This window comes from Protopterus annectens, chromosome 13.part0, assembly GCF_019279795.1.
Source record: "Protopterus annectens isolate FY-2018-M chromosome 13.part0, PAN1.0, whole genome shotgun sequence".
Lineage (NCBI taxonomy): Eukaryota > Metazoa > Chordata > Ceratodontiformes > Protopteridae > Protopterus > Protopterus annectens.
In genome coordinates this window covers 1045903220-1045929564 of record NC_056747.1, presented here as the reverse complement: position 1 = coordinate 1045929564, position 26345 = coordinate 1045903220, and the positions used below count along the sequence as shown (strand labels likewise).

At 40.6% G+C, this 26345-nt stretch overlaps 1 protein-coding gene across 1 annotated transcript in view; it reads left to right on the top strand.

The window, feature by feature from the left end:
- Window positions 1-10469: 10469 nt before the first annotated feature.
- The window catches only part of PNMT (phenylethanolamine N-methyltransferase), a 38584-nt gene continuing 22708 nt past the window's right edge, over window positions 10470-26345 (top strand). The window contains exon 1 of the mRNA XM_044055040.1: window positions 10470-10688. Within this exon, the coding sequence (XP_043910975.1) occupies window positions 10535-10688 (154 nt within the window). The 5' untranslated portion in view covers window positions 10470-10534. The remainder of the gene's footprint in view (window positions 10689-26345) is intronic.

The window sequence follows — 26345 nt, the reverse complement described above, 5'->3', positions numbered from 1 at the left end:
ACAAATATCCAAGTGTGTGCAGTTACTTGGAAAAGGAATACAGATCTCCAAAGTAGTAAGTGTCGAGTCATGTTTGGGGCCTGGAGAGAGACAGAGAGTCCAGCCCCAGGTCTGGAGTGTTCTCCCCATGTGCTCTTAAGAGAAATTGTGCTTGGTCAGAGAGCTGCATCTGAAAATACTGTGTGCATCCACTTTTGTTTCTACTGGTCATCACTTACCAGTGTCAGTGGTGAGGACTGAGGCTCCTTGATTACTCACCCAGGGTATTGACCATCACAAGATCCAACCATAAAACTGTCACCTTCAAAATCCAACTCACCTCTGTAATCCCATCTAAACCAGTAACAGTTAAGAACTATCCCAAGGCATATTATCTGCTATTAAGTGATGGTTTGTCTAAGTTCAATGCCTCTCTAAACCCAGAGAACACACCGCTCTATGCTGAATTGCTCTCAGAATCTCTGTACAACCATGTTAATGGCTGCATAGAGTCTGCTGTACCTACCAGAAGTAACTCCAAAACAAAACCCACAGCGAAGGAACAAGCAGCTAACACAAACAGCTTTATTGAAACAGTTGAGCGCTTTCTTCCCTTCTATGATAAGGGACTTCTTCAGAACAAATTTACAAAATGCACACACACTACTAACCCATCCTTAAATAGTGAACCACTAATTATACATCAATTAATTCTTAAAATGACATGACATATAATAAGAAAACATTTGTATAAAACATATAACCAATATAATAAATATGAAAAAATGTATACAAATAATTCCTAACTTACCTAAAATATTGTGTTATGAAAATAATGTACTAATCCCCTGAATAAGAGATTTTACCCTAATATATGTCTTAATTTTAATATGCTATATATATATAGAGATAAAGATCCACAAGGTAGATGCCTAGATGTCCATTTGGATGTCTGTGAGCTAAGATGGCAACTTAGGCTTGATGCCACTAAGTATCCAGGCATTAATGAGGCTATCAGTCTATCTAGCATATTACAATTAAGACATATATTAGGGTAAAATTTCTTATTCGGGGGATTAGTACATTGTTTCAATAACATAATATTTTAGGTAAGTTAGGTATTATTTGTATACATTTTTTCATATTTATTATATTGGTTATATGTTTTATACAAATGTTTTCTTATTATATGTCATGTCATTTTAAGAATTAATTGATGTATAATTAGTGGTTCACTATTTAAGGCTGGGTTAGTAGTGTGTGCGTATTTTGTAAATTTGTTTTGAAGAAGTCCCTTATCATAGAAGGGAAGAAAGCGCTCAACTGTTTCAATAAAGCTGCTTGTGTTAGCTGCTTGTTCCTTCTCTGTGGGTTATGATCTGGAGTTTATTGGAATACATTTGGCATCTACCAGAAGTAAGCCCAGAACTAGTCCCAGAAACAAACCTCCCTGGTTGCATCCCAAATTAAACAGAATATACAACAAAAAAAAAACTATTATGGAAAAAAATCAGGAAGTGTAATTCCAATAAAGATAAAAACTCTATCATCAAAGTAAACAGGCAACTAAGAGGGCTAGTTAGGTCAAACAAAGCCAACTTTGAGGTTAAGATATCATCCCAGGTGAAAGATAAGTATAAGGCTTTCTACAGATACATCAGAAACCTCAATGACAGCACACAGCAATGTGCTAAACTGGTGGTTAATGGTGACACATTCACTGAGGCTGGTGGTATAGTGAACCTGTTAGCAGTCAAATTCTGTTCCAGTATTACCCCACTCTTAACCCCAACCATCCCTCCAGTAACACCATCAAACATAACCACTCCAACTATAACTAGGGGGCTTGTACTGATTGCACTCAGTAAAGCCAAGATCACGGCCTCAGGGGGTCCAGAAAACATTCCGGGAAGCCTGCTGAATTGTCTAAAATTCAACTTATCAGGACCCCTGGAGTCATTATTTAATTACAGTCTTAAAACAGGCTTTGTGCCATGTGAATGGCAGACTGTGACAGTCACCTCCTTCATAAGAAAGACCTACAACAAATCTAGGCTTAAATGCAAAGCTATGAAAAGAACTAACATGGAAATTATCAACTATGACATATGAAACCTCCAGACAGGATCCATCCCAATTGGCTTTGAGAAAGGAAGGTCATGCTTACTGAATCTGGTGGACTTCTTTGAAAAGGTCACTAAGGCAACAGATGAGGGGAAAATTGCCTTCCTAGATCTGGGCATTGTCAACAAACTTACAGAACTAGGTATAAACCTCTTTATAACACACTGGATAGCTAACTGGCTGATTGAGGCCACCTCCACAAACAAGCTGTTAAGCAATGGAGTCCCCAGGGCTTTGTGATAGGCCCACTCCTCAGATGTTAAAGCCAGTGATAAAGGCCTCTGGATCATCAAGTTTACAGATGATTACAAATTGGAAGCAGTCACTGAATCTCCCCCAAGATGAGAATGCCCTTCAGGAAAGTCTAATACAGACAAATGCTTGGTGCCAAAGCCATAGCTTAAAACTCAATACCAAGAAATGCATTGTTGTATCTTTTGGGAAGTCTGCCACCCCAGGTAACTACATCATCAATAAAACACCCTTAAAAGTTGAATAATTAATCAGGAATCTGGGAACTAATGTAGGTAGTAACCTAGACTTTGACCAACATATGTCCAAGGAAGTAAGAAAATCCTTCTGTGTTGCTCAACTTATAAGAAATACATAGCATCTAGGTCCAGAGAAGTCATTATACTACTGCACTTGACCCTCATCAGGTCCCATCATACAGTATAATACCCCCCTCAGTATGTACCTGACCAGACACATGCAGCAAATGGAATGTCCAGAAAGGTTTCTTGCAAAAAGAATACACAGAGTAAACATAATGTCCTACACTGATCATCTCAAAGCCCTGTCTCTTTAGTTGGTATTATACAGACTTCTGAGAGGTAATCTTGCCTGGCATACAAGGCATCCCCGGACCCTGTTTTGATGTATCTTTTGCAGATCGGCAAAACAAAAAAGCATCAGAACTACTAGATTAATAAACCTAAATTTTGCTTTCAGAACAAATAGAAAATGTTGGAGAGACACATGTTTCTAAGAGAATTCCTATTCTCTAGAACAGGCTCCCCATCCATGTGAAGCAGTTTCCCCTATCCCTATTTAACTGCAACTTGTACCAATGGATAGGTAATCGGAAATTAGCCCCTGGTCTGGCTCCGATGTCTCTGATGGACAGAGGCAGTCAGTAAATCACTCCCTATAAATCAAATATAAATCAAATTTGTGGATCACATTTGGGTTGCACAGATGGGTTTTTAAGGGCCCTAGTGATTGTAAGCCTAAACCCAGCCACTGGGGGTGCACAAGCCAGTGCATTTCTTTGTGCTGGTCCCATGCCCGGATAAATGGGGAGGTTTACATCAGGAAGGGTATCCGGTGTAAAACCTCTGCCAAATAACATATGCAGACAACAACACAGATTTCCATACCAGATCAGTTGAGGCCCAGGTTAACAATGACTGCCGCCAGTACTGTTAGCCAACAGGGTGCTGGTGGAAATTTGGCTACTGCTGGCTGAAGGAGAAGAAGAGGGGGAAAGCATGCCTGAAAGCAGAAAGAGAGGAGGAACGCTAGTAGTGTAGTAGTGAGGGTAGGAACTTTGAATGTTGGCAGTATGACTGGTATAGGGAGAGAGCTAGCTGATATGATGAAGAGAAAGAAGGTTGATATAGTGTGTGTGCAAGAGATCAGATGGAAGGGGAGTAAGACCAGGTGTAAAAGAGGTGGGTTTAAATTGTTCTATCATGGTGTGAATGGGAGGAGAAATGGGGTAGGGGTTATCCTGAAGGAACAGTAAGCCAAGAGTGTTTTGGAGGTGAAAAGAGTGTCGGACAGAGTAATGTACATGAAGCTGGAAATTTATGGTGTAATGATGAATGTTGTTAGTGCATACGCTCTGCAAGTTGGGTGTGCGATGGGTGAGAAAGAAAAATTTTGGAGTGAGTTGGATGAAGTGGTGGCGAATGTAGCCAAGGGTAAGAGACTGGTGATTGGAGCAGATTTCAATGGGCATGTTGGTGAGGGGAACAGAGGGGATGAGGAAGTGATGGGCAGGTATGGTGTTAAAGAGAGGAATGCAGAAGGTCAGATGGTAGTGGATTTTGCGAAAAAGATGTTCATGGCTGTGGTGAATACATATTTTAAGAAGAGGGAGGAGCATAGGGTGAGGTACAAGAGTGGAGGAAGATGCACACAGGTGGATTATATCCTATGCAGGAGGGCCAGTCTGAAGGAGATTGGAGACTGTAAAGTGGTGACAGGGGAAAGTGTAGTTAGGCAGCATAGAATAGTGGTCTGTAGGATGACGTTGGTGATCAAGAAGAGGAGGACAAGTGTGAGAGCAGTGCCAAGGATCAAATGGTGGAAGTTGAAAAAGGGTGATTGTGAGGTGGAGTTCAGGGAAGAGTTAAAACAGGCACTGGGGGGCAGTGAAGAATTACCAACTAGCTCGGTAACTACAGCAGAGATGGTAAGGGAGACAGCTAGAAAGGTGCTTGGTGTGACATCTGGACAAAGGAAGGGGGACAAGGAGACCTGGTGGTGGAATGAGGAAGTACAGGAGAGTATACAGAGGAAGAGGCTGGTGAAGAAGAAGTGGGATTGTCAGAGAGATGAAGAAAGTAGACAGGAGTATAAGGAGATGAGAAGTATGGCAAAGAGAGAGGTGGCGAAGGCTAAGGATAAGGCATATAGAGAGTTGTATGAAAGGTTGGACACTAAAGGGGGAGAAAAGAACCTGTAACAATTGGCTAGACAGAGGGACTGAGCTGGGAAAGATGTGCAGCAGGTAAGGGTGATAAAGGATAGTGAGGGAAACATACTCACAAGTGAGGAGAGTGTGTTGAGCAGATGGAAAGAGTACTTTGAGGGGCTGATGAATGAAGAGAATGAGAGAGAGAGAAGGTTGGATGATGTGGGGATAGTGAATCAGGAAGTGAAACAGATTAGCAAGGAGGAAGTATGGACAGCTATGAAGAGGATGAAGAATGGAAAAGCTGTTGGTCCAGATGACATACCAGTAGAAGCATGGAGGTGCTTAGGAGAAATGGCAGTGGAGTTTTTCACCAGATTGTTTAATGAAATCTTGGAAAGTCAGAGGATGCCTGAGGAGTGGAGAAAAAGTGTTTTGGTACCTATTTTTAAAAATAAGGGTGATGTGCAGAGCTGTAGTAACTACAAAGGGATAAAACTGATCAGTCACAGTTTGAAGTTATGGGAAAGAGTGGTAGAAGCTAGGTTAAAAAGGGAGGTTATGATTAGTGATCAGCAGTATGGTTTCATGCCAGGAAGGAGCACTACAGATGCAATGTTTGCTCTGAGTGTTGATGGAGAAATATAGAGAAGGTCAGAAGGAGTTGCATTGCGTCTTTGTGGACTTGGAGAAAGCATATGATAGGGTGCCTAGAGAGGAGTTGTGGTACTGTATGAGGAAGTCAGGAGTGACAGAGAAGTATGTAAGAGTGGTACAGGATATATACCAGGGTAGTGTGACAGTGGTGAAGTCTGCAGTTGGAGTGTCAGATGCATTTAAGGTAGAGGTGGGATTACATCAAGGATCAACTCTGAGCCTTTTCTTATTTGCAATGGTGATGGACAGGTTGACAGATGAGACCAGACAGGAGGCCCCATGGACTATGATGTTTGCAGATGACATTATGATCTGTAGTGAGAGTAGGGACCAGGTTGAGGAGACCCTGGAGAGGTGGAGATATGCTTTAGAGAGGAGAGGAATGAAGGTCAGCAGGACTAAGACAGAATATGTGTGTGAATGAGAGGTGGGATAGAGGAATGGTGAGGATGCAGGGAGTATTGTTGGCGAAGGTGGATGAGTTTAAGTACTTGGGATCAACAGTTCAGAGTAATGGTGAGTGTGGAAGAGAGGTGAAGAAGAGAGTACAGGCAGGGTGGAATGGGTGGAGAAGAGTGTCAGGAGTGATTTGTGACAGACGGGTACCAGTAAGAGTGAAAGGGAAGGTCTACAAGAGGGTAGTGAGACCAGCTATGTTATATGGGTTGGAGATGGTGGCACTGACAAAAAGACAGGGGTCAGAGCTGGAGGTGGCAGAGTTAAAGATGTTAAGATTTGCACTGGGTGTGACAAGGATGGACATGATTAGGAATCAGGATATTAGAGGGTCAGCTCAGGTTGGACGGTTTGGAGACAAAGTCAGAGAGGCGAGATTGCATTGGTTTGGACATGTGCTGAGGAGAGATGCTGGGTATATTGGGAAAAGGATGCTAAGGATGGAGCTGCCAGGTAAGAGGAAAAGAGGGAGGCCTAAGATAAGGTTTATGGATGTGGTGAGAGAGGACATGCAAGCGGTTGGTGTGACAGAGCAAGATGCAGAGGATAGGAAGAAATGGAAACAGATGATCCGCTGTGGCAACCCCTAATGGGAACAGCCGAAAGAGAAGAAGAAGAGTGATTGTTAGCCTAGAATACAACTATGAACTTATGAACCTATACCCATATAGACAGGGAAGTCCTTAGACTGGTACTCATTTGGAGTACTGTGACTGCACTCTGTAATCAGGCAAAATATAAACTTGTTAAGCACATCCCTAGTATGAGATTCAGTCTTAACACCAGTGAGGGGTGCTTAACAAATGTGTGTTAAGTACATCTAATTGCTGTTAAAATCGGTTCTTGTGCATGGGCATGCCAGCAGACAGTGCCTGCCAGCAAAGAGCAAAGATAAGAAGAAAAAATAGTTTTCAAAAGCTGTTAGAATTTCACTCTGCTATATTTATAAAAAGAAACTGTGCAGAATGAAGTGTCTAACAGCTTTTAAAACTGTTAGTTCTACAGAGGGCCACTTTGTTTCTGCTGATGTCAGTCTGATAGCTCTAAGCGCTTTACCAGCTTTCAAAGGTTTTAAAAACCAGTAAAACACTTCATGTCCATACATTTTTTTTTCTGTAACTGGTAGTACATTGAGCAGACAAAGCTACAAGCACTACAATGACTTATGATTACGTCACCCATCTTAACCATCCTGAGTAAGTAGACTGGCTTAAGGACTCTTTTTAAATATAACCTGATGTGAAGATTCACCTCTTGACCTTTTCTCTCAGTGTGATTTTCTTGGCATCCATGTCTCAAACATATAATATGCTAGATAAGATCAGAGACCTGATCATGACCCCTCATGTTAGGGCGAACTCTCACAAGAGTGAAGACATACAAGGCATGCAATCATTTTACATTGAAGCATAAAATGATCAAACATCAGAAAAATGAATGCTATTTTTTTGCAAGGAGGAAGCACCACCTACAACCTCCCTTACCCCTTTCTAACTATATATAGTAACTCCACGATCGCACAACAATGGAGTAAGGACAAATTCCCTTACCTCACTGCAATGCGATCAAATGTAAAATGCTGCCAGCAGAAACTCCATGTAACAAAACATTCACTCACATGGGCATCACTTTTTTTTACAGTACTAAAAAGTGTCCACTCATGTGAGCGTTCACTCTTGTCAAATGTAAAAATTAAGGCATAATAGGAAAAACGACAAAGGTAAGAGTATACCCCAAAACACTTTATGCAAATAAAGTAAGCGCTTTCGAACACTGCAAATGAGTGAACTTCTTCAGACAAACAAAAGTTACAAATGCTACAATATATAAAAACTCTCTCAGTGACATCATCAGCTCATTAAGCATTTAAAGGTACATTCAACATATTAACATTTTAAAAACATTTCTGTAACAACTTATGAATATAAATAAACAAATTCACCCCTATTTAAAATCTATCCTGAATTAATATATATGCATATATATAAAATACTTATAAAACCAATAATATATATATATATATATATATATATATATATATATATATATATATATATAAAACATATATTTATATGTAATGAATCTATTTATAATTCAGTATCATCTCTCAACAGATTTCTTTCTCAAGACACATTTAATACAACAGGAATCATTGAGTCCTGGATTTTATACAGGCAAAACACAGAGGCAGTTTAAGCAAAGAGTGTATGAACATCAATATGCTATTATAAAATCTAATTCCAACAATGCTTTAGCTAAGCATGTGCTTGATAATCCTGGGCATCACTTTCAATACTTCATTATTCATGAAGTTAAGAGAACATTTCAGGGTAGACCATGGCAACTATTACTTGAAGAGAAGGAACTTTTTGGCAACTTAGACTTAATGCCTTTGTTTATCCAGGACTAAATGATTCCTGTTATATTAAATGTGTGTTGAGAAAGAAATACCCTTGCCTTTGTCATTTTTCCAGTTTGTTGTGGTTTTCATTTATTAAGGCATAATACAGAGGATTATGATTGGGTCTCTGATCATAACCACCTTATTATTTGTTCAAGATATGGATGTCAAGAAATTCACTTCCAGAGCAGAGCTCAAGAGGTCAATCAGTCTTGACCTCCAGAAGACATATTAAGAAGAATTAGGATTGCAGGTATCTGATCATAATTCTTTGTAGTGCATGAAGCTTTAACCTTCTTCTGTGTACTGCAATAGTTAAAGACAGAAAGTGAAAAAAGTGTAGCACTGTTTTGTGGCTCTGAAAGTTGTAACATATTCAATACTTCCACGCAAAAAGCAGCTATCAGAGAGCAGTGGCAGGAAGCATGATAAGATTTCAAATATCTCAAACACTTTATCTGGCCAAAAGGTAAAAGTAAAAAAGAAAGAAAGACCAAATTAATGAAATATTTAATGATTAAAGCTTTTTGTGGTTCCTATCATTGTTCTACGCTGGCTTCTGATTGTTGTCAATAGTTTAGAGCAAGACTAGAGTTAAACAGTTTATTAAGCACCTTCCTGATGTAAGAACGGTGACTAACAAAATCTTTTTCCTTATTTTAGTAACCATGGTGCTCCATGTACTACAGCCCTCTTCTGTGCAAATACAAAAAGCACCTCATGCACATTCTAGTGATTGTGCTCCTTGTCTATTTCAAAAGAAATGGCAATTCCAAGGATAACACCACTTTGTCACTAATGATACATTGTTTTCAACTAATTTGTATACACTTTTTAATTTACCCTTATCTTATAATGTTGTTTTTACTCTTGTGCCTATTGTGTTTGCCTCTAATATCTAGTTATTTATCAAACTTTTTTTATTAATAATCTCATGTACTTTCCACTCTTTAAGCAACGAACTTAGTAATTTTCTTTGTTTTCTTACTGATGTTAAGACTGAGCACCATTAGTTTCTGCTTAGTTAACAATGCTTTGCATCTGTTAATAGTTCAGTGTGTATGTATTAATGTGCACTGTATTGCTGCACCATTTCAGTTTGCATTCATTGTGCCTGCAGTTCAGGTCATGGCTGAAAGGAGTCCTTAAGACAGCCTATGTACTCAAATATCAGATAAATGGTTATTTTGTATTATTGTACAACTCATTCTAAAAGATGGTTCTTACCTAGTAACCCTCAAATTCCCCTGCTCCAGTGTTACTGCATTTTTTATGTATCATTAGATTTTATAGGAACCAAGTTTATCTTGGTAATAATTCTAATGCTATCAGCAGATGGCTCATTGCACTTTCATTGTAAAACATTATAGTACTTTGTGCACTTTCAGGGTAAGAAAAAGAAAAACTTTCAAAATCTCTGCTGGAATCAAGTTTGAGGAACCCTATGAACATAAGAGAAAGCTGATAAAAATAAATAAACAAACATAAAATCAATGCTTTATGACTATATTTACCCACCTAGAGTTAAATTACATTTCTGTATTAGCTCTGTACTATAAACATGGATAATGCTTTTTGGTACTGTAGTTATCAACTGATCTTTTTATGCCTGTTGGGAGCAATTTTCTCACCTGCAAAAGTAATGTGCTATGATATTTGAATTCAGTACTGTCAAACTATAGTGTGATGCTTTAGTAAAAAAAAAAAAAAAACTTCCTTTTTTGAGTCTGCTTTCCACTAATACCTGAGGCTGGAGTAACTGATATGATCAGGCTACACTTTGCAACTCTTAGATGTGAACACTTGATTGATGTACCAAAGGCAAGGGGTCTGACACTAACAAGGCTAAAGAAAATGGAGCAGTACAATAAAATCTGCAAATAATTCAGTGTTCCAATAAACTAATGTACTTCCCCAGAAGGTGTCCCGTCTGGATACATATCAAACAAACTCTACCAAAACTCTTATCAAATTATTCACTATCTTCCTTGCCTGGCCTTTCTGTTGCAGGTGGACTGACATGATTGTAGCAATTTAAACTCAGCCTCAAGGTAAGGGAAGATACTATCTGGCATAGTATGTCAAGTGAAAAAAAATCTAATAACTAAATTAGTCCATTTAGCAAAGTGCAAATCTAAAGAGCCTTGAGCAGTTGAGAGAAGTATAAATGCACTCTTCTCCAAAGAAAGTATTAATGATTCTAGGCTAATGTCTGCCTGTAACACCTGTGTATTGTTTGAGTACTGAGTGTCGTGTCAACTACATAGCATCTGAAGATGTGCAGCATAGCAGCCCTCAAGGAGAACTATCAGAAGTTCAACCCCAAAGCCTACCTGAAAAACAATTATATGCCCCCGCGGGCTGACTTCAGCACTGAAGACTGTGTCGTCCCATGGAAGCTGCGGTGCCTGGCCGAGGCATTTGAAACAGGTAAGTTTTGATGAGCTCCATAAATAGTTTACAGCTTCCAGAAACAAAAGGTAGGCTGAAGGAAAATGAGAAGATACTGTAATATTTTTTCTGAATTCTGTGATTACAATTTTTTCTGCCACCCTTATGCAGTGCAGGTCTGTCTCCTCTTGTCACTCATACATGCCACAATGCATCGCTCATAATTCAATTCCATAAGCAGTAAATATGAAAAAAAATGCATCATTAAAAAAGAAAGGCTGAAGTGGTTTCTCTACCTTTGCATCATAGAATCAGTTTCCTTCCCTCTGATGCAGCGACTGTACAGTTCTGCCATATGGACTACACTACAGGTCAGTGCACCTGCAAGAGGCACTGCTGTCAGCACTGCACACCAGGTAGCCAAGGGGGGCACCGCTTGTGCACCAAGTGCTCCACTATTATGTTTTGTAGCACCACATACTGCAAGTCATATTCTAGTAACTCATTTTTTTTTTGTTTTTTGCTTACTTTCATGGGAGCTGTAGTACAGCATAGAGGAGTCAAAGAATACCAATTTATTTTACCTAACATGTGTGTAAGAAGAAGAATCAATCCAGTTTGCTATTACAGTACAAAACATTTTATTAGTGCTTAGCGACTTGTTACAGTTCATTGCACAACATTAAGCTTTTTATGGTCTTTTAATTTCCTGCTTCTGTTACTATAACTACAAATCCCAGAATCCCATTCATATAATGGCCTGATGTCAGAAAGCTTCAGTGATAGGGATGCAGCAGCCAGCAGGGATATCTGGTACTACCTAAGCATACCTCTCAACCTCTTAGCACAAGAAATTTGGATAAAGCCTAAAATAATGGGGGGGGGGGGGGCAAAGGCCAAAAAATAGGGAAATATTTTTAAGATTGCTTTTACAAACACACAGTTGCTAGAACAATAGGTTTTGCAAAAACATTCATCTTCTGAAGGATATGAAGTCTGAAACTCAAATGTATGTCATTATTTAGTGACTTTAATAATCAGTAATATACCAGAAAATGACAAATTTTATGAGGAACAGATGAAAAATACGAAGCAAATCTGCAAATTCTATGAACAGCTGGACAGTTCAGAAGTATGTACATAAGTACCACTCAGATATTGACTAGAAGGCACTTCTTCTAGGAACGTGTGTGTGTGTGTGTGTGTGTGTGTGTGTGTGTGTGTGTGTGTGTGTGTGTGTGCATGTGCACGTACACACATATATGGATATAAGTGAGTCAGAGACTGTTTATCTGTCTGAATTGATAAAATTCCAGCAAAGAAAATACAATTCTGACATGCAGTCCTGGCTTTTGCATCTGCAGCTGTTGTAACCCTTTTCTGATATCAGTTGTAGGATATTATGAGTTATAGGAGAAAAAATGTTAACTTTTAAGTTTTTAAAAAGTTTTGAAAAATTAGCATAGTAGTAGTTGTTATAGTATGGAAACAAAACAGCAAACATTTTGTTTTTGCATAGCTCCTACTGTGGCCAGATTTAAACTTGTGAGAGAAGACTGTGCATCCTCTTGGTGTTTGCTGCTACCTTTGAAATTTTCTGCAGTGTCTCTGTTTACAGCCAGCAACATTTTTATACTGTACTGTCATCAGCTGGCATTGTGATAAACTACATCAGAACCTGAGTGCCCTGCCAAAGTTACTGGGAGTGCTAATGTTGTCACCCCTAGGACGGCACAGCAGTTAATAATGAATAGTTAGAGAACACTGAGAAGGCTCAGCACAGTATACTCTGTCTTGACTGTTATCCTAAGCCTGCCGAATTTTGTACGAGTATTCTGCACTCACAGTGGCCTCATTAGAGAAACTATTTTCACAGACTTCCATTCACACAAGTTCTTTACATATGCAAATATAGGACTGAACATATGGTGTGCCAAATATCATATTGATAACACGTGCACCCAAATATGGCACTAACACTACCAGAACCATGTAAATTGCAGAAAGTGGCTATTCTGCATACAAGTTTTGACAAAAGCAATTGAACACACTGTCTCATGAACTTAAACATCTCCATACTTAGTAATGGAGTTTATTCTCATCATGGACTTGAAAATACATAAATATATAAATTATCTAAATTAACAGGATGGTCACAGTTTAATGTCAGAGTTGTGGGTCTATTTTACCACTGTTTCAAGTTACATTATAGTACTGAGTAAACATATTCAAATACTATCATTTGTCTTCTAAAAGCTTCAGACTCGGACCAACCTCTTGATCTTGGTCCGAGTCTGAAATTGGTTCATTATGTTAGCTGGCAGTATAGTCTCATTCAGTTAACCACACAGGGGTTGCATCTCGCATTAAATATGTGCTGCTATCTTTGCTATATATTCCTGAAGTTATATGCAGGCAGTAGGGTCTATATATTACTGAAGTTATATGCAGGCAGTAGGGTCTTGTGTTTGTACTTCCTTATTCATTTGCTGAGACAGAGGTGTTTAGCTTGAAACATCACAGTAATTCATTCATTCCATCCATCTATCCATTTATCCATCCATTCATCCTTCCACCTGTTCATTTTCCATATTCACTTTATTTGGTTATTGGCTGTGGGAAACAGAAATCTATTACAGCAAGTAATATAAAGTTGAAAGCAGTACTGTAAAGTACATTTGGACTCACAAATGCACTTCATATACACACCTAGGAACAGTTTGGAACATCAACAATTTATGTTCATATATTGCAATGTCATAGCAGGAGTTTGCGAATTCATGGCAGAGGAAAGGCATTTGATAAATGGTTAAGAAACAAAGATTCTAGTTAATAAATATATTGGCACAAGCAAGCAAAACTGATGCTGATATTATGGAAATTTTATAAAATATAAGCTAATGTGTCTTCATTTTACATTTTCCTAAATTTGACAAGAGACTTCATTAGTTCTTAAAGACACCCATCAGTCAGAGTGAAATAAGTGTTTTATCCAGTCTGGAATATTACGAAGAGATCAAACTGAAATGTGTTACTCTGTCATTAATTACTATTGTAGATATAATAGGAATTATATACAATAAATTTGTATTACTATTCAAAAATGATCACACTGATTGGACAGCTGAACAAGCATCCCCACTGTAAATCAGGCCTATACAATAAAAAGTCTGGCCAATGAAGTACCATCAAGCAGCCATACTTTATTGACATATGCAGAGGAACAGAACAAAATATGAGAAAAAGCAGGTACATTCTGCAAAGCCAGAGAAAAAGAAACATACCTGATTACCTGATACCTGATTTTTCCTTGTAGTTGTGCCCTGTCCCTTGTAAAATCCCTGATTTTTTGAACAATTTAAAAAAAGGAAAAAACAGCAAAAAGCAATGGAGATACTCTCTTCTCTGTCACTTCTCGTACACTGCATTGATATACTGTGCAAGCATGTTAATGTACATCCCTTGCACAAGCACATTACATCAGCATACAGAAGACAGTGGAGATAATTCATTCCTTTGTGGGGTTATATCAGTACCCACTGTTGCCTTTGTTTCATCACATCATGATGATGATGATGATGATGATGGAACCACACCAACAGTGGATAAATCCTGATATGCCCATGCACACAGTCATGGATTATTGCTAAAATATTATATAAGACACTATATATCATAATTTTGATGTCATTATGGTGATAAATGAATTTAGATAGCATTACTGACTGAGAGCAAATGTGTATTTCATTTATTTATTTTACATACTTTTCTTTGCAATCCATAATATCCTGTGCCATTATTTAGGATTGCTTCATCTGTTGAGGCACAGCATTCCATTATGAGCCCACACTACCCCAAGCCACAGTCATGATTAGCTAGTCTACCCCCAGATGGAGTCATCAGCCCAGTCTCAGAGACTGCCCATCAAGGTTTGCATCAGAGGGGAGGGAGCCAGAGAGCTTCAATAACAGTGTGCTGAGGGAATAGATTTGGTAGGTTACAGACTCATCTTTACTGGCCATTGCCTCAAATGAGGCATGGGCTGGAACACCCTGTTTCAAGCCCAAGTATGGGAAATACCTCCCATACCCATCACCATGCCTAATCCTGTTGCTGCAAGGGCAACACCACATTCTCGAGCACTCTACCACTAACTCTCCCCCTCAGAGCACTCTACCACTAACTCTGCCCCTCAGAGAAGTAAGCAAGCAGAGCCTTGGCACTACCCACCCACCCCAGCTCAAACAGGTGCCCGAACTGCTAATCAAACATAGGCCACTTGGATTACAGTCAAGGCTCAATCTCTCTGTGCCAACAAATATTACTTTTATTTTACATAGCTGATAATTGACAACATTTAACTGATAACACTAATTTCATATTATAACCAATGCTAGGTTTCCCTGAATCTGGATGGCTACAACTTGTTGTGCAGTGTATCGTTTTTACTTGAAAACTGTGCAAAGCTTATAATGTAAGAATTTAACTGAAGTTACTGGTTTATTTGTCTGTTTCCCTGCCTTGCAGAAGTATAAAGGTGAGATAGTATTGATTTGTTGGATATCTATGATTTAACATAAGCAATTATTGGATTATAATGAGGGAATCTCTTCAACAGTGTATCCCACTAAGTCATGGTCAGTGCTATAGTCTCTCAACGGTTCCCTATTACATGATCAAAGCTTTACTTAATCGAATAAGTAAAGCTCAAACTTGTAATATCGAAACCGTAAATTGTCAAACAGCCGATTTAACTCAGGGAAACACTTCCCTTCGCTGTTCTATGGAGTATGCTCATTTCTCCAATTTGGAGCGATGTCGGAGTTGGTATATTTAAGTAGGGGATGTGGGGGGCACAGCCCTGCACTTGATTTCAGATGTATTTTTTTTTTTTTGATTTGGCCAAAGGAAGTGTTTTCCTTGGTTGAATTGGCCGTTCGACAATTTTAGCTGTCGATATTACAAGATCGAGCTTTAGTTATTCAATTAACTAAAGCTTTGATGATGTAATATAGACAGCTCTCAACATCCCCAACATACATAGTGGTCAAAATCCTAATAATTCACTTCAGAAAGAGCACTCTCTGTTATCCAAACTTCCCCTCAGATTGTTTGAAGTGCTGGAACAACTAGAAATCCTAAAACTGGATAGTATAAAGAAGTAATCTCCATGGCAAGTCTTACAGCAACCTTTCCTTCAAGAGGAAAAACACACCTATTTAGTTTTTAAAAAATCATATTTATTTATTCTCTAATGGATAGGTGTCCTTGTTTTAACAGCAAGAGCACTCATCCATCAGAGAATAAATAAGTGCCCCTATGACCATGGAGCAAAGCAGAGATGCAAGGGCCATAATGCTGTAACTATTTTTTTTTACAACTTCTAGGCATTTCCAGACATACTGGCTTATATCACAAGGTGGGCATGTAATGGCACTGTGAGGAAGCCATCTGCAGCTATATGGTAACATGTTCTCAGTTGTTTTGTCTCACCTTACAGTATGACGAACGCCTCTTGCCACATACTGGTATTACCACTAGGTCTAATGTCCTGGACTGCCAGCCCAACCAGCACACCCCCACATCCTCCTACTGGAAAAGGCAAGCAAGCATTGCATCATCATTCCCCTTCCCTCAGTTATCAACACTTCCCATGCCTAGGCTACCTACTGCATCCCACTCAGCCAAGTCACAGAGTTTCAGCCCTAAGTACCACAGGAGCTACTCCCTACTCCCACATATGTAGTTACCTTACCTTCTCAAGTCTGTGCATGCATATTCAATATTGGTCCCACATATATAAGTGGTACTGACCCAATTGAATGCAAAGCAGATTCGGTATTTATGACACATACTTATATGAAACTGACCTAGTGGAATGTAAATCAGATGATTTATCATTACTAATTTATGCAACAGTATGCACAGTAATAAGTTATTCAGCTTATTTCTGAAAGTGATGTAGCAATCAGCAGTCCAGCTTAGTATGCGAGGAGTGATGGGAAGGAATCATCACTAGACACATTTATAATGGCAACTAGGTTGGAATGGGTGCGGTCTACTGTAGGCACAAACAGGCATGTGTGTCTGTATCAGGCACTGTGCTGATAACAAGGTCTCACTAAACATTTCAAGCAGCAAAAACCAGGTCAGACACATCACAGAGAGCTACAAGGATACATTTAAAAGGAAAACACTGTCTACACAGTAGTGCCCCATGGGTACTATATACAACTGAGCTTACACTGCATAGTAAGAAATACAATATATAACAGCATCACACATGATCCGGGTAGAACAATATCAGACAGGTATTTTTAATAAACAGTGTGACACCCCAGCACTGGCCCAGTAACCAAGGAGCCTCAATCCTCACCACTGACAACACTGGGTAATGTACACACTGGAAGGATAACAAGTACACACACAGTAAAGTGCAATTTCCCTTAAGAGCACACAGAGATCACAGTCAGTCTGGGGCTAGTTTCTCCCTCTTTCTCCATATCCCCAATAAGACTCCCCACTAGCACAGCTATAGGGTTGGGATCTCAGCTGAGTGGTCAAACCAAGATCTCCAGTACCCTTTCTGTCCAACCAGTGCTTCGTGTCCCTGCCCCAGTAGCTGGCACACACACACACACACACACACACACACACACACACACACACACACACACACACACACACATACACACACACTCCTGGGAAAGGCTGGCACAGGTTTACTAGCTATGCCCCTTTCTGCCCAGACTATAAGGTAGTTGCAACTGACACCAGCCACTCTTATCAACTACTTTAAGGCCCATAACAAAGGGTGTCCAATACTACTGTGTAATGTTACTATTAATCCAAATGGTAGTCTGACCAAGAACAAGGCTATTTAGGAGTGGCCTGTACAATGTCACCAAATAGATATGCAAGTACTCTAAGAGCTTAAATATCTCTAAATAGACCAGCCACAATTGAAAGGTTTAAATATATTTAATAATAAATAATAAAAGAACAAGAAAATACTCACTAAGTAATCAGTTACATCAGAGTTCAAAATCACAGGAAATATATAAAACAACCTTGCAGGACAGTCTCAAATAAATAAAGAAAACATATAAGCTGTACTTTACTATAGTCCTATCCAAATCTAAAAGAGTTTGTATGCCCTAAAAACTTACTTACAGAACAACAAGCAGGCAGAAGTGGTGATGGGTGGATGTTGTTGTTAGGTCAAAGACAAAATACAAATACCCTGTTTCTCTCTCTCAAGAGAATTCTTAAATTGATATCAAATATTACTGCTGGGTTAGCTTGGATGACATCACTTTTTGTCATCTGACTTTAGTTCCAAAGCTAAACCCCCATTGTCAGTAAGTACAACCATTTTTTGCATCTCCCTGTGAAAAATACATATCTCTCAGATGTTTGCAGATCTGGAAGTCATAAAAATAAAACACTTCTACATTTTAAACCTAGTAATTAGTTATATTTCAAGACAATACAAAAAAACTTCCATCTCTAGACATTGTGTCTGCTACTCCACCGAAACTGAAATATAACATCTCTTTTACCACTTGGCTATGAAACCATTTAATTTCAACTATTTTCTCTGAATTTTTTCAAGGTAACTTCCTGTGTTCCAGTTTCCATTAAACATATACATCTAAACAATATTGCAGGTACATCCCTGTTCTATTCCAATAAGTCATGCTGTGGTTACATTATAGCTCAGAAATTTACACACACTTCTGTATAAATCCTATCAATATTCACAAATGACAGAAATATTTACAAAATTCCAGATAGCTGTGCTGGCAATATTTCCTTCTGTTACATTTCTATATAAATCATATTAATATTCACAAATGACAAGGAATTATTTACAAAATTCCAGCTGGCTGGGCTGGCAGTATTTCTCTTTGTCACACCCCCCCCCCCCCGAAAACTCAAGGTAGTTTTTCAAGTGACCCTTGAGAAATGTTGCTTGAGAGGGTGAGTCTGTCTGGGAATACACTACCCCATACCCTGCCTTGAGATTCCAGCTGCCTTGGCATTGCTGACCCCAGTACAGTACTGCGCCGTCCTATCATATGCCTGCAACCCTAGGCTCTACCATAGTAATTTGGGTCTTGGCTGGCTCGCTCCCTGTAACCATAGATCACCCTCAGACTCCTCCTGCCTCCTACTGCCAGTGCTTAGCACAAATGCCTTCCTGTTATGGTAAGGTTTCATCATGTTAACATGGTACAGTTTGTGCCTCTGATCCTACTTAGCAGTTCTACTATGTAGTTAACATCACTGACCTTCCTTACTACCTTGAAGGGTCCCTCCCAAGCTGCCTGCAGCTTTTTGTGTCTGACAGGAATGAGAATCATTACCTGCTGCCCCACAGCATACTTTCTAGCTCGAGCATTCCTGTTATACCATACCTTTTTTTCTGTTGTGCTTCTGCCAGGTTCTCCTGGGCCAAGCCTGTGAGCTCCCTGAGCCTTGTCCCGAAGATTAGGACATATGCCACAACAGACTCCTTGTGAGATTCACACTCACCTTCCAGCTCATCTCTAATCAAATCTAGAGATCCCCTCACCCTATGCCCATACAGCAACTCAAAGGGTGAAAAACCTGTGGATTCCTGGGGAACCTCTCTGTAGGCAAACAACAGATGGGGAAAATATTTGTCCCACTCCCTCTTGAACTTGTCTGCAAATGCTCGTAGCTTGGACTTGAGTATAGAGTTTATCCTCTCCACAAGGCCATTAGTCTGGGAATGGTATTAGGTGGTCTTTAAGTGCTTCGCCCCACAGTGTTTCCACAGACAAGCCAGCAGGTCTGACATGAAATTGACATCACTGTCAGTCAGTGCTTCTTTTAGGAAACCTACCCTGCTGAAAATCTCTAACAAAGCATTTGCCACATTTTCTGCCTCAATGTAGGATAGGGCCACCACTTCAGGGTATCTGGTAGCATAATTCTACTACCACTAGGATATACTTATTTTTCTGTGGAACTTGGGGTACTCAAAGGCCCCACAATATCCATAGCAAACCTCTGAAATGGCTCCTCAATCACAGCCAAAGGCATCAAAGGAGCTTTCACTTTGTCTCCTGCCTTGACTACCTTTTGGCACTGCTCACAGGTCCTGCAGTACCCTGTTGCATCTCTGGAAATCCCATGCCAATAAAAGTTCTGCATAATATGTCTCTCTGTATGTTTTATGCCCATATGACCTGCAAAGGGAATATCATGGGCTGTGGCTAGAAGTGCCAGATGGTAGGCTCTGGGTACTACCAACTGTTGTATTCTCTCACCCTCTAACCCTCCCACAGGGGTCCACTCTCTATACAGTAACCCTTTGTCCAAGTATACAGGTTCCCCCTTCCCTTAAAAATCAGGTGCCTCACTAGCTACCTCTCTCTGGCCTTGTAATGTAGGATCTGAGAGCTGAGCCTGTCTCATCTCTCCCTTAGTAACCCTTCCCAGTGCCCCTTCCACAGGAAGTCTGGTATCCTCTGATAGTGGTGCCTCACTGTCAGCCTGGGTACTACTATTCACCTCTGCCCTTGCAGTCATTCTGTCCAAGGGAACATCAGTATCCACAAGCAGCTGTGGATCACCTTCAGTCTCACTGCTACAGAGTAGCTCCCTCCCTGAAGTAACCACCTCACCAATCCTGGCTGCAAGTGGGCAGTCTGTCTGGGTCTCCCCCAGGCTACCAGACCCAGATGATTGTCTCTAAGCCTGACTGCATGTCACTGCATGAGCATAAGGTTCTGCATTATCAACATCATTCCCTATCAGAACATCTGCAGGGATATCCTCAAACACACCTACTTGCTGGTTTCCTTTTCTACCCTCCTAGTCAAGGTGAACCCTAGCCAAAGATATTTGGAATGGGGTCCCTCCTAAAGCTCTGACTGGAGTAGACTGCCCAAGCAAGTAGTGCTCCTCTTTAACCATTACAGGCCTCACAATGGTTAGGCCAGAGGCCATCTCTCTCTCTCTTAGCAATGGCCTCTTTCCCATTTACTAAGATAGGATAAGACCTCTTGTGGTAGTTTGGTACCCTTGTTGTCTCGAGACAACTTACTGCTGGCATTTTGTCATTCCCACCTACTGGCTCTCCCACCTTTTGCTCCCCACCTTGCCTCCATGGACATCTATATGCTACATGGTCTCACTGGTTGCATTTAAAACATTTAACCCTTGGTCCTGGACATGTACCTGGACTAGTGGCTTCCCCTGCTACTTTCAGACTCTTTTGGGGCAGTCTGGGCTGTCCACCATGGGTTCCCTTACAACCATGAGCAGCATTGGGTATCCCTTTCATGTGCAGTGATGTCCTGCTTGCTAGGTATAGGTCTCACTTCTTCTCCTACTCATCTGCAGTATTGCATTGCCTATAAGCTAACCATATTATCATGCCCTCAGGCAAAGTGCTAAGGCCTTGTTCCCTCACCAAAAGGTCTGCCAGCCCATCAGAAGTGGTGACTTGACATCCACTCACCCACCTATGAAAATAAGTGCTTAGTTCAACAATATATTCACACACAATTTCATCTGCCTTGGGTCTGTGCTCACAAATTGTTTTTCTATAAGCTTCAGGTGTTAACTTAAAACATTCTAAAAGACAGTTTTTAACAGTATTGTAATTTAAGCAATCAGTATTAGATGATTTAGAAATAGCAGTTACAGCTTTACCATGGAGTAAAGGGGTCAGGAACCATACCCAGAGCCCTTGGTCAACATTATACTGTTTACATACCCTTTCAAACATATGATTGAAACTATCAAAATTATCCCCCTCTGTAAACTGTGGAAGAAATTTACTGACCTTTGTTGCTTCTGGGGTTCAGTTACTCCCTTCCCCATTACCTCCATCACCCTGGTGAATAATCAGCATCTCCTTCTCATGTTGCCTCTGCCTCTCTTTCTCTTCAGCGTCCAGATATCTCAGCCACTCTGCTGCTTCTAATCCCATTTGTTTCTCCTGCCGTAGTCTCTCTGCTGATTCTCTTTCCAAACATTTGGCCTCCAGTTCAAGTCTCTTTAACTCCAGACAGATTTTTAAGTCCTCTGTGGAAAGGTTGAACCGTTCATTTTCTGAGAGTTGTACATCTCCAAGACCAGCCTGGTTGTCCTCCTGATTGCTGGTGTGTGATGCAGCTCTGCCCAAGGCTACAATCATTTCTGGCTTAGTCAGATTGGCATGTACCAGTCCTTTAGCCTGGCACATCTCAGCCAACTGGCTCCTTGTCATCTTGCCATACTCCTGTGTTGACATACTTGCCTGCTCTCCCTGACTAACTAAGCTACCAAAAAATAAAACAATTGTGATATGAAACTCTGAATGTTCACTGTGTGGCTGATTGAGAGTACAAACACCTTCCATAGTGACCACTGTTCACAGGCTACAGGAATTCAATATCCACACCACTGAATCCTAATATGAGGAGAGCCCACCACTACAAGCCAATTAATATATGATGTGGATATCCCACCACTGCCAACCAATTAATATGTGACACCCCAGCACTGGCCCAGTAATCACAGAGCCTCAGTCCTAACAACTGGCAACAGTGGGGAATGTACACACTGCAAGGATGACAAGTACACACACAGTAAAGTGCAATTTCCCTTAAGAGTACACAGAGATCACAGTCTTGGGATGGTTTCTCCCTCTTTCTCCAGATCCCCAATAAGACTCCCCACTCAAACACTGGACCCCACCCAGTTTGGGTTTGTGAAGGGACGATCTTGTTTCCTGAACCTGATTGACTTCTTCGAATCAGTCTCCAGAGCCATGAACAAGGGTAAGGTGGTCCACACAGCCTATCTAGACCTTGCCAAGGCCTTTGACACCATACCCCACTCTGGAATCATAGACAAACTTACTAAGCTGGGCATTAATCCCTACGTCACCCAGTAGGTTGCTAACTGGCTTACTGATAGAACCCACACTGTAAAAGTAGCCGACTCCAAATCCAGCTCCAGACAAGTAACAAGTGGAGTACCACAGGGTTCAGTCCTGGGACCGCTCCTGTTTGGCATATACTTCTCTGAAGTACAGGTCAACACTAAGGGACTCTGGCTAACAAAGTTCGCAGATGACTGCAAACTGGGAGCCATTATTGAATCCCCAAATTATGTGAATACTCTACAAAAGGGCCTTACAGAAACAGATACTTGGTGCCAGAGCTATGGGCTCAAGCTCAATGCCAAGAAATGTATAGTTATCCCCTTTGGGAAAAAACATGTACCCGTGAATTACCATATAGGTGACAGTACACTAAACACTGAACGTGTGATAAGAGACTTAGGGACACAGGTGGACAGTGGTCTCACCTTTGATAACCACATCGCCACAACAGTCAGGAAATCCTTCTATGTGGCACACCTCATCACTAAGGGCTTTTCATCCAGAAAAAAGGAGGTCATTGTCCCACTATACTCATCCCTCATTAGACCCATTATAGAATACAACGCCCCATTTGGTATGTACTTCTCAAGACATCTGCAACAACTGGAAAGGCCGCAGAAATACCTCACTAAAAGAATCACAGGCCTAAAGCAGATGCCCTATGCTGACCGCCTTAAAAAACTCCAGCTATACTCTGTCGCATATCGTCTACTCAGAGGCGATCTCTGCTTAACATACAAGGCCATGTCAAACCCAGAGCTGTTGGACATGCTACACTTAAAGAAATCTCAATCCCTCAGAGACACACGCTCCAGGGATCTAAACCTTGTCATCACAATAAACAAAACATGCTGGAGGGATAGGTTCCTGACCCAGAGACTCCCCAAACTCTGGAATAGATTGCCCATACATGTCAAGCAGAGTGCCTCTTTGGCCCTCTTCAAAAGGAACCTTGACGATTGGATGGAAGAAAGGAAATTCACCCCGGGGATCACGTCAGTCACCCTGCTAGACAGGGGTCCAGGGAAGTAAATAGTGTGGGAAGAAATAGCCAGGGAATTGTTATGGCTAGGCTTGTATAGGCCCTAGGGCTGATAGCCTAGTACCAACCTATGAACCTATGAACCTATGAACCTATGAACCAGTGGCACAGCTATAGGGCTGAGATCTCAGCTGAGTGGCCAAATCAAGATCTCCAGTACCATCTCTGTCCAACCAGTGCTTCGTGTCCCTGCCCAAGTAGCTGACACACACTGTTTGAGATTTGATTTATATACAAATGCACAGACACACACACATTCTTGATAAAGGCTGGTACAGGTTTATGAGCTATGCCCCCTTCTGCCCAGACTATAAGGTAGTTCCGACTGCCACCAGCTACTATTTATCAGATACTTTAAGGCCCTTAACAAAGGGTGTCCAATCCTACTGTGTAATGTTACTATAATCCAAATGGTAGTCTGACCAAGAGCAAGGCTATTTAGGAGTGGCATGTACAGTGTCACCAAATAAATACAAAACTCCAGCTAGCTGGGCTAGCAGTATTTCCCTTTGTCACAAACAGCATAGAGTGGAAATAACAGCACAAGAAAACACTAACAGTATTGCACATAGCCTATGTGTGTGCGTATTATCAGTCACAGCCTAGTTACTAAAACTAGTGCTATCTCATAGGTTCATAGGTTCATAGGTTGGTACTAGGCTATCAGCCCTAGGGCCTATACAAGCCTAGACATAACGATTTCCCGGATATTGCATTACTCTATATTAAGAGACAGGACATTCAGTTAATAAAAGATCAGGGGTGGAACCGGTTTAATAATTAATATCTTAAGGGCAGGAATCTGTTAATCAGTGCTGTTTAGTTCAATTTCAACACGTACTAATGTGTACTTTATAAAGTCTCATAAATGGACAGCAAAACTCAAATGTAAATATCTTCCCTAAATTGAGAAGACCACATAAGGGGTAATCATTTTGAAATGAAGATCACATTGGCCTTTTCTCTTTTTATTTTATAGTAAAGTCATGTAGCATGTTTCTGTTTAGTCATTTAATTGAATCTGACACTTTATGATCTCAATGACTTTACTTCAGAAATGCTGCAGATCCATTTCAGAATTGCTGCCGATCCACCTTAGCCTCTATCACCGCTTCTTTTTTTGTTGTTTTCTATCTTTCCCTGCATCTAGAGAATCCCACCTTCACATTATGTGGCCAAACCATTTCAGTTTTTTTTTAATCAAAACACCCCATTAAGTAGTCTGGATGTATTACTTAAATATTAACTGGGTTCAGTCATCTGAGATGTGACTTTCAAAAGTTTTTTCCAATACCACCGTTCAAAACCAGGAAATGTTCTGGTGTAAAGGTTTACTTATAATCAGACTCTCTAGAGTGAAAACCGTAAATTTGACTAGACCTTTGTTGACAGTGTTACTGATACCTTTGCTCTTTAAAATCTTACCCAAATTTGACATAGCTTTCCTTCCAAAAAATAAGCATCTTTTAATTTCATGGTTACATTGACCATTTGCAAAGTTCTTTGAACCTAGGAAAATAAAATCTGTCACCGCCTCCACTTTTTTCCCATCCAAAAGAAAAATGTTTCCTACATTTCCTGGAACTAGTGTTGCCCAGATACAGACTTGCTGTATCCTGGACTTTTTGTATGCTAGCGGTGCTCTACAATTTTTTTCCCTCAGATCTGCTAGTTCTCTGCTCTCCTGCACTTTTATTAGCCTATTAGTCTAGCACTTTAAACTACTCCCAGTGCTAGAAAGTCTGCTCTTCAAACTTTCCCTTAGAACTAGCTGGTTTGTCAGTAGTAGCACTAAAATCTGAATCCCTGTGACTAGCACTTGCTATTAAACCTGCTGGAAAGCACTAGGAAGCCTTAAACTGATACAAGCACTCTGCTCTCCTTGTTAATAAGGAGAAACTAATCGTAGGCTCTAAACAGCCAATAATTGCAAAGTACCTTGCCAAGGTAAGGGAAAACAGCTCTTGTACTTTTCAAAAGAAACACTGAACCAGGCATGTCCAACTGTCAGCTTTCGGTGATTTCTCCTGTCCACCTGGTGAATCTGGGCATACTGGGGCAATGCAGCAATTGCCTCATGTACACAGACAACCCTCTCCTCCTATCACCCAACACTACAACCTGCTAGAGATGCACTTACATAGCCAAACTGGAAGCAAAGCTCTCTCCAGCCAAGATTGTGCTAGACGGTCAAGAGGAGAAGGTTAACACCTGCAATACACCTCAAGCAACACATAGCCCTTCAAAACTCATGCCTCCAACATCCACACATAGTAACACTAAACCCACTTATGTGAAGGCCCTTAACATTAACCTACCCAAGCAACAAGGACCTCCGAAGCTGAAACACAAACAAACACAAATCACAACCAAAGTGTCACATAGCACACAACACCAGTGTGCCACCCAACGACAGCCCCTAAGGCAAGACAACATCCCCAACACTTTAGACATAGGCGGCTCTATATTCAGGCACACTGATGTCCCACTCACCAGGCTGAACAAGGAGAAAATTACAGTCAGCTGTCTGTCGGGTGCCAGGATCTGCCACATCACACATGCACTCAAGTCACTCCACAACAAGTACAAATATGACTCTGTCATTGTTCATGTTGGAGTGAATGACTTGAGACGTACCTCCCTGGACTACATGAAAAGAGACATGGAAGAGATCTCGGATCATGTGGCCCAGGCAGGTATGACCCGAGCCCTGAGTAGCATCCTGCCCTTGCCCAGAATGATACCA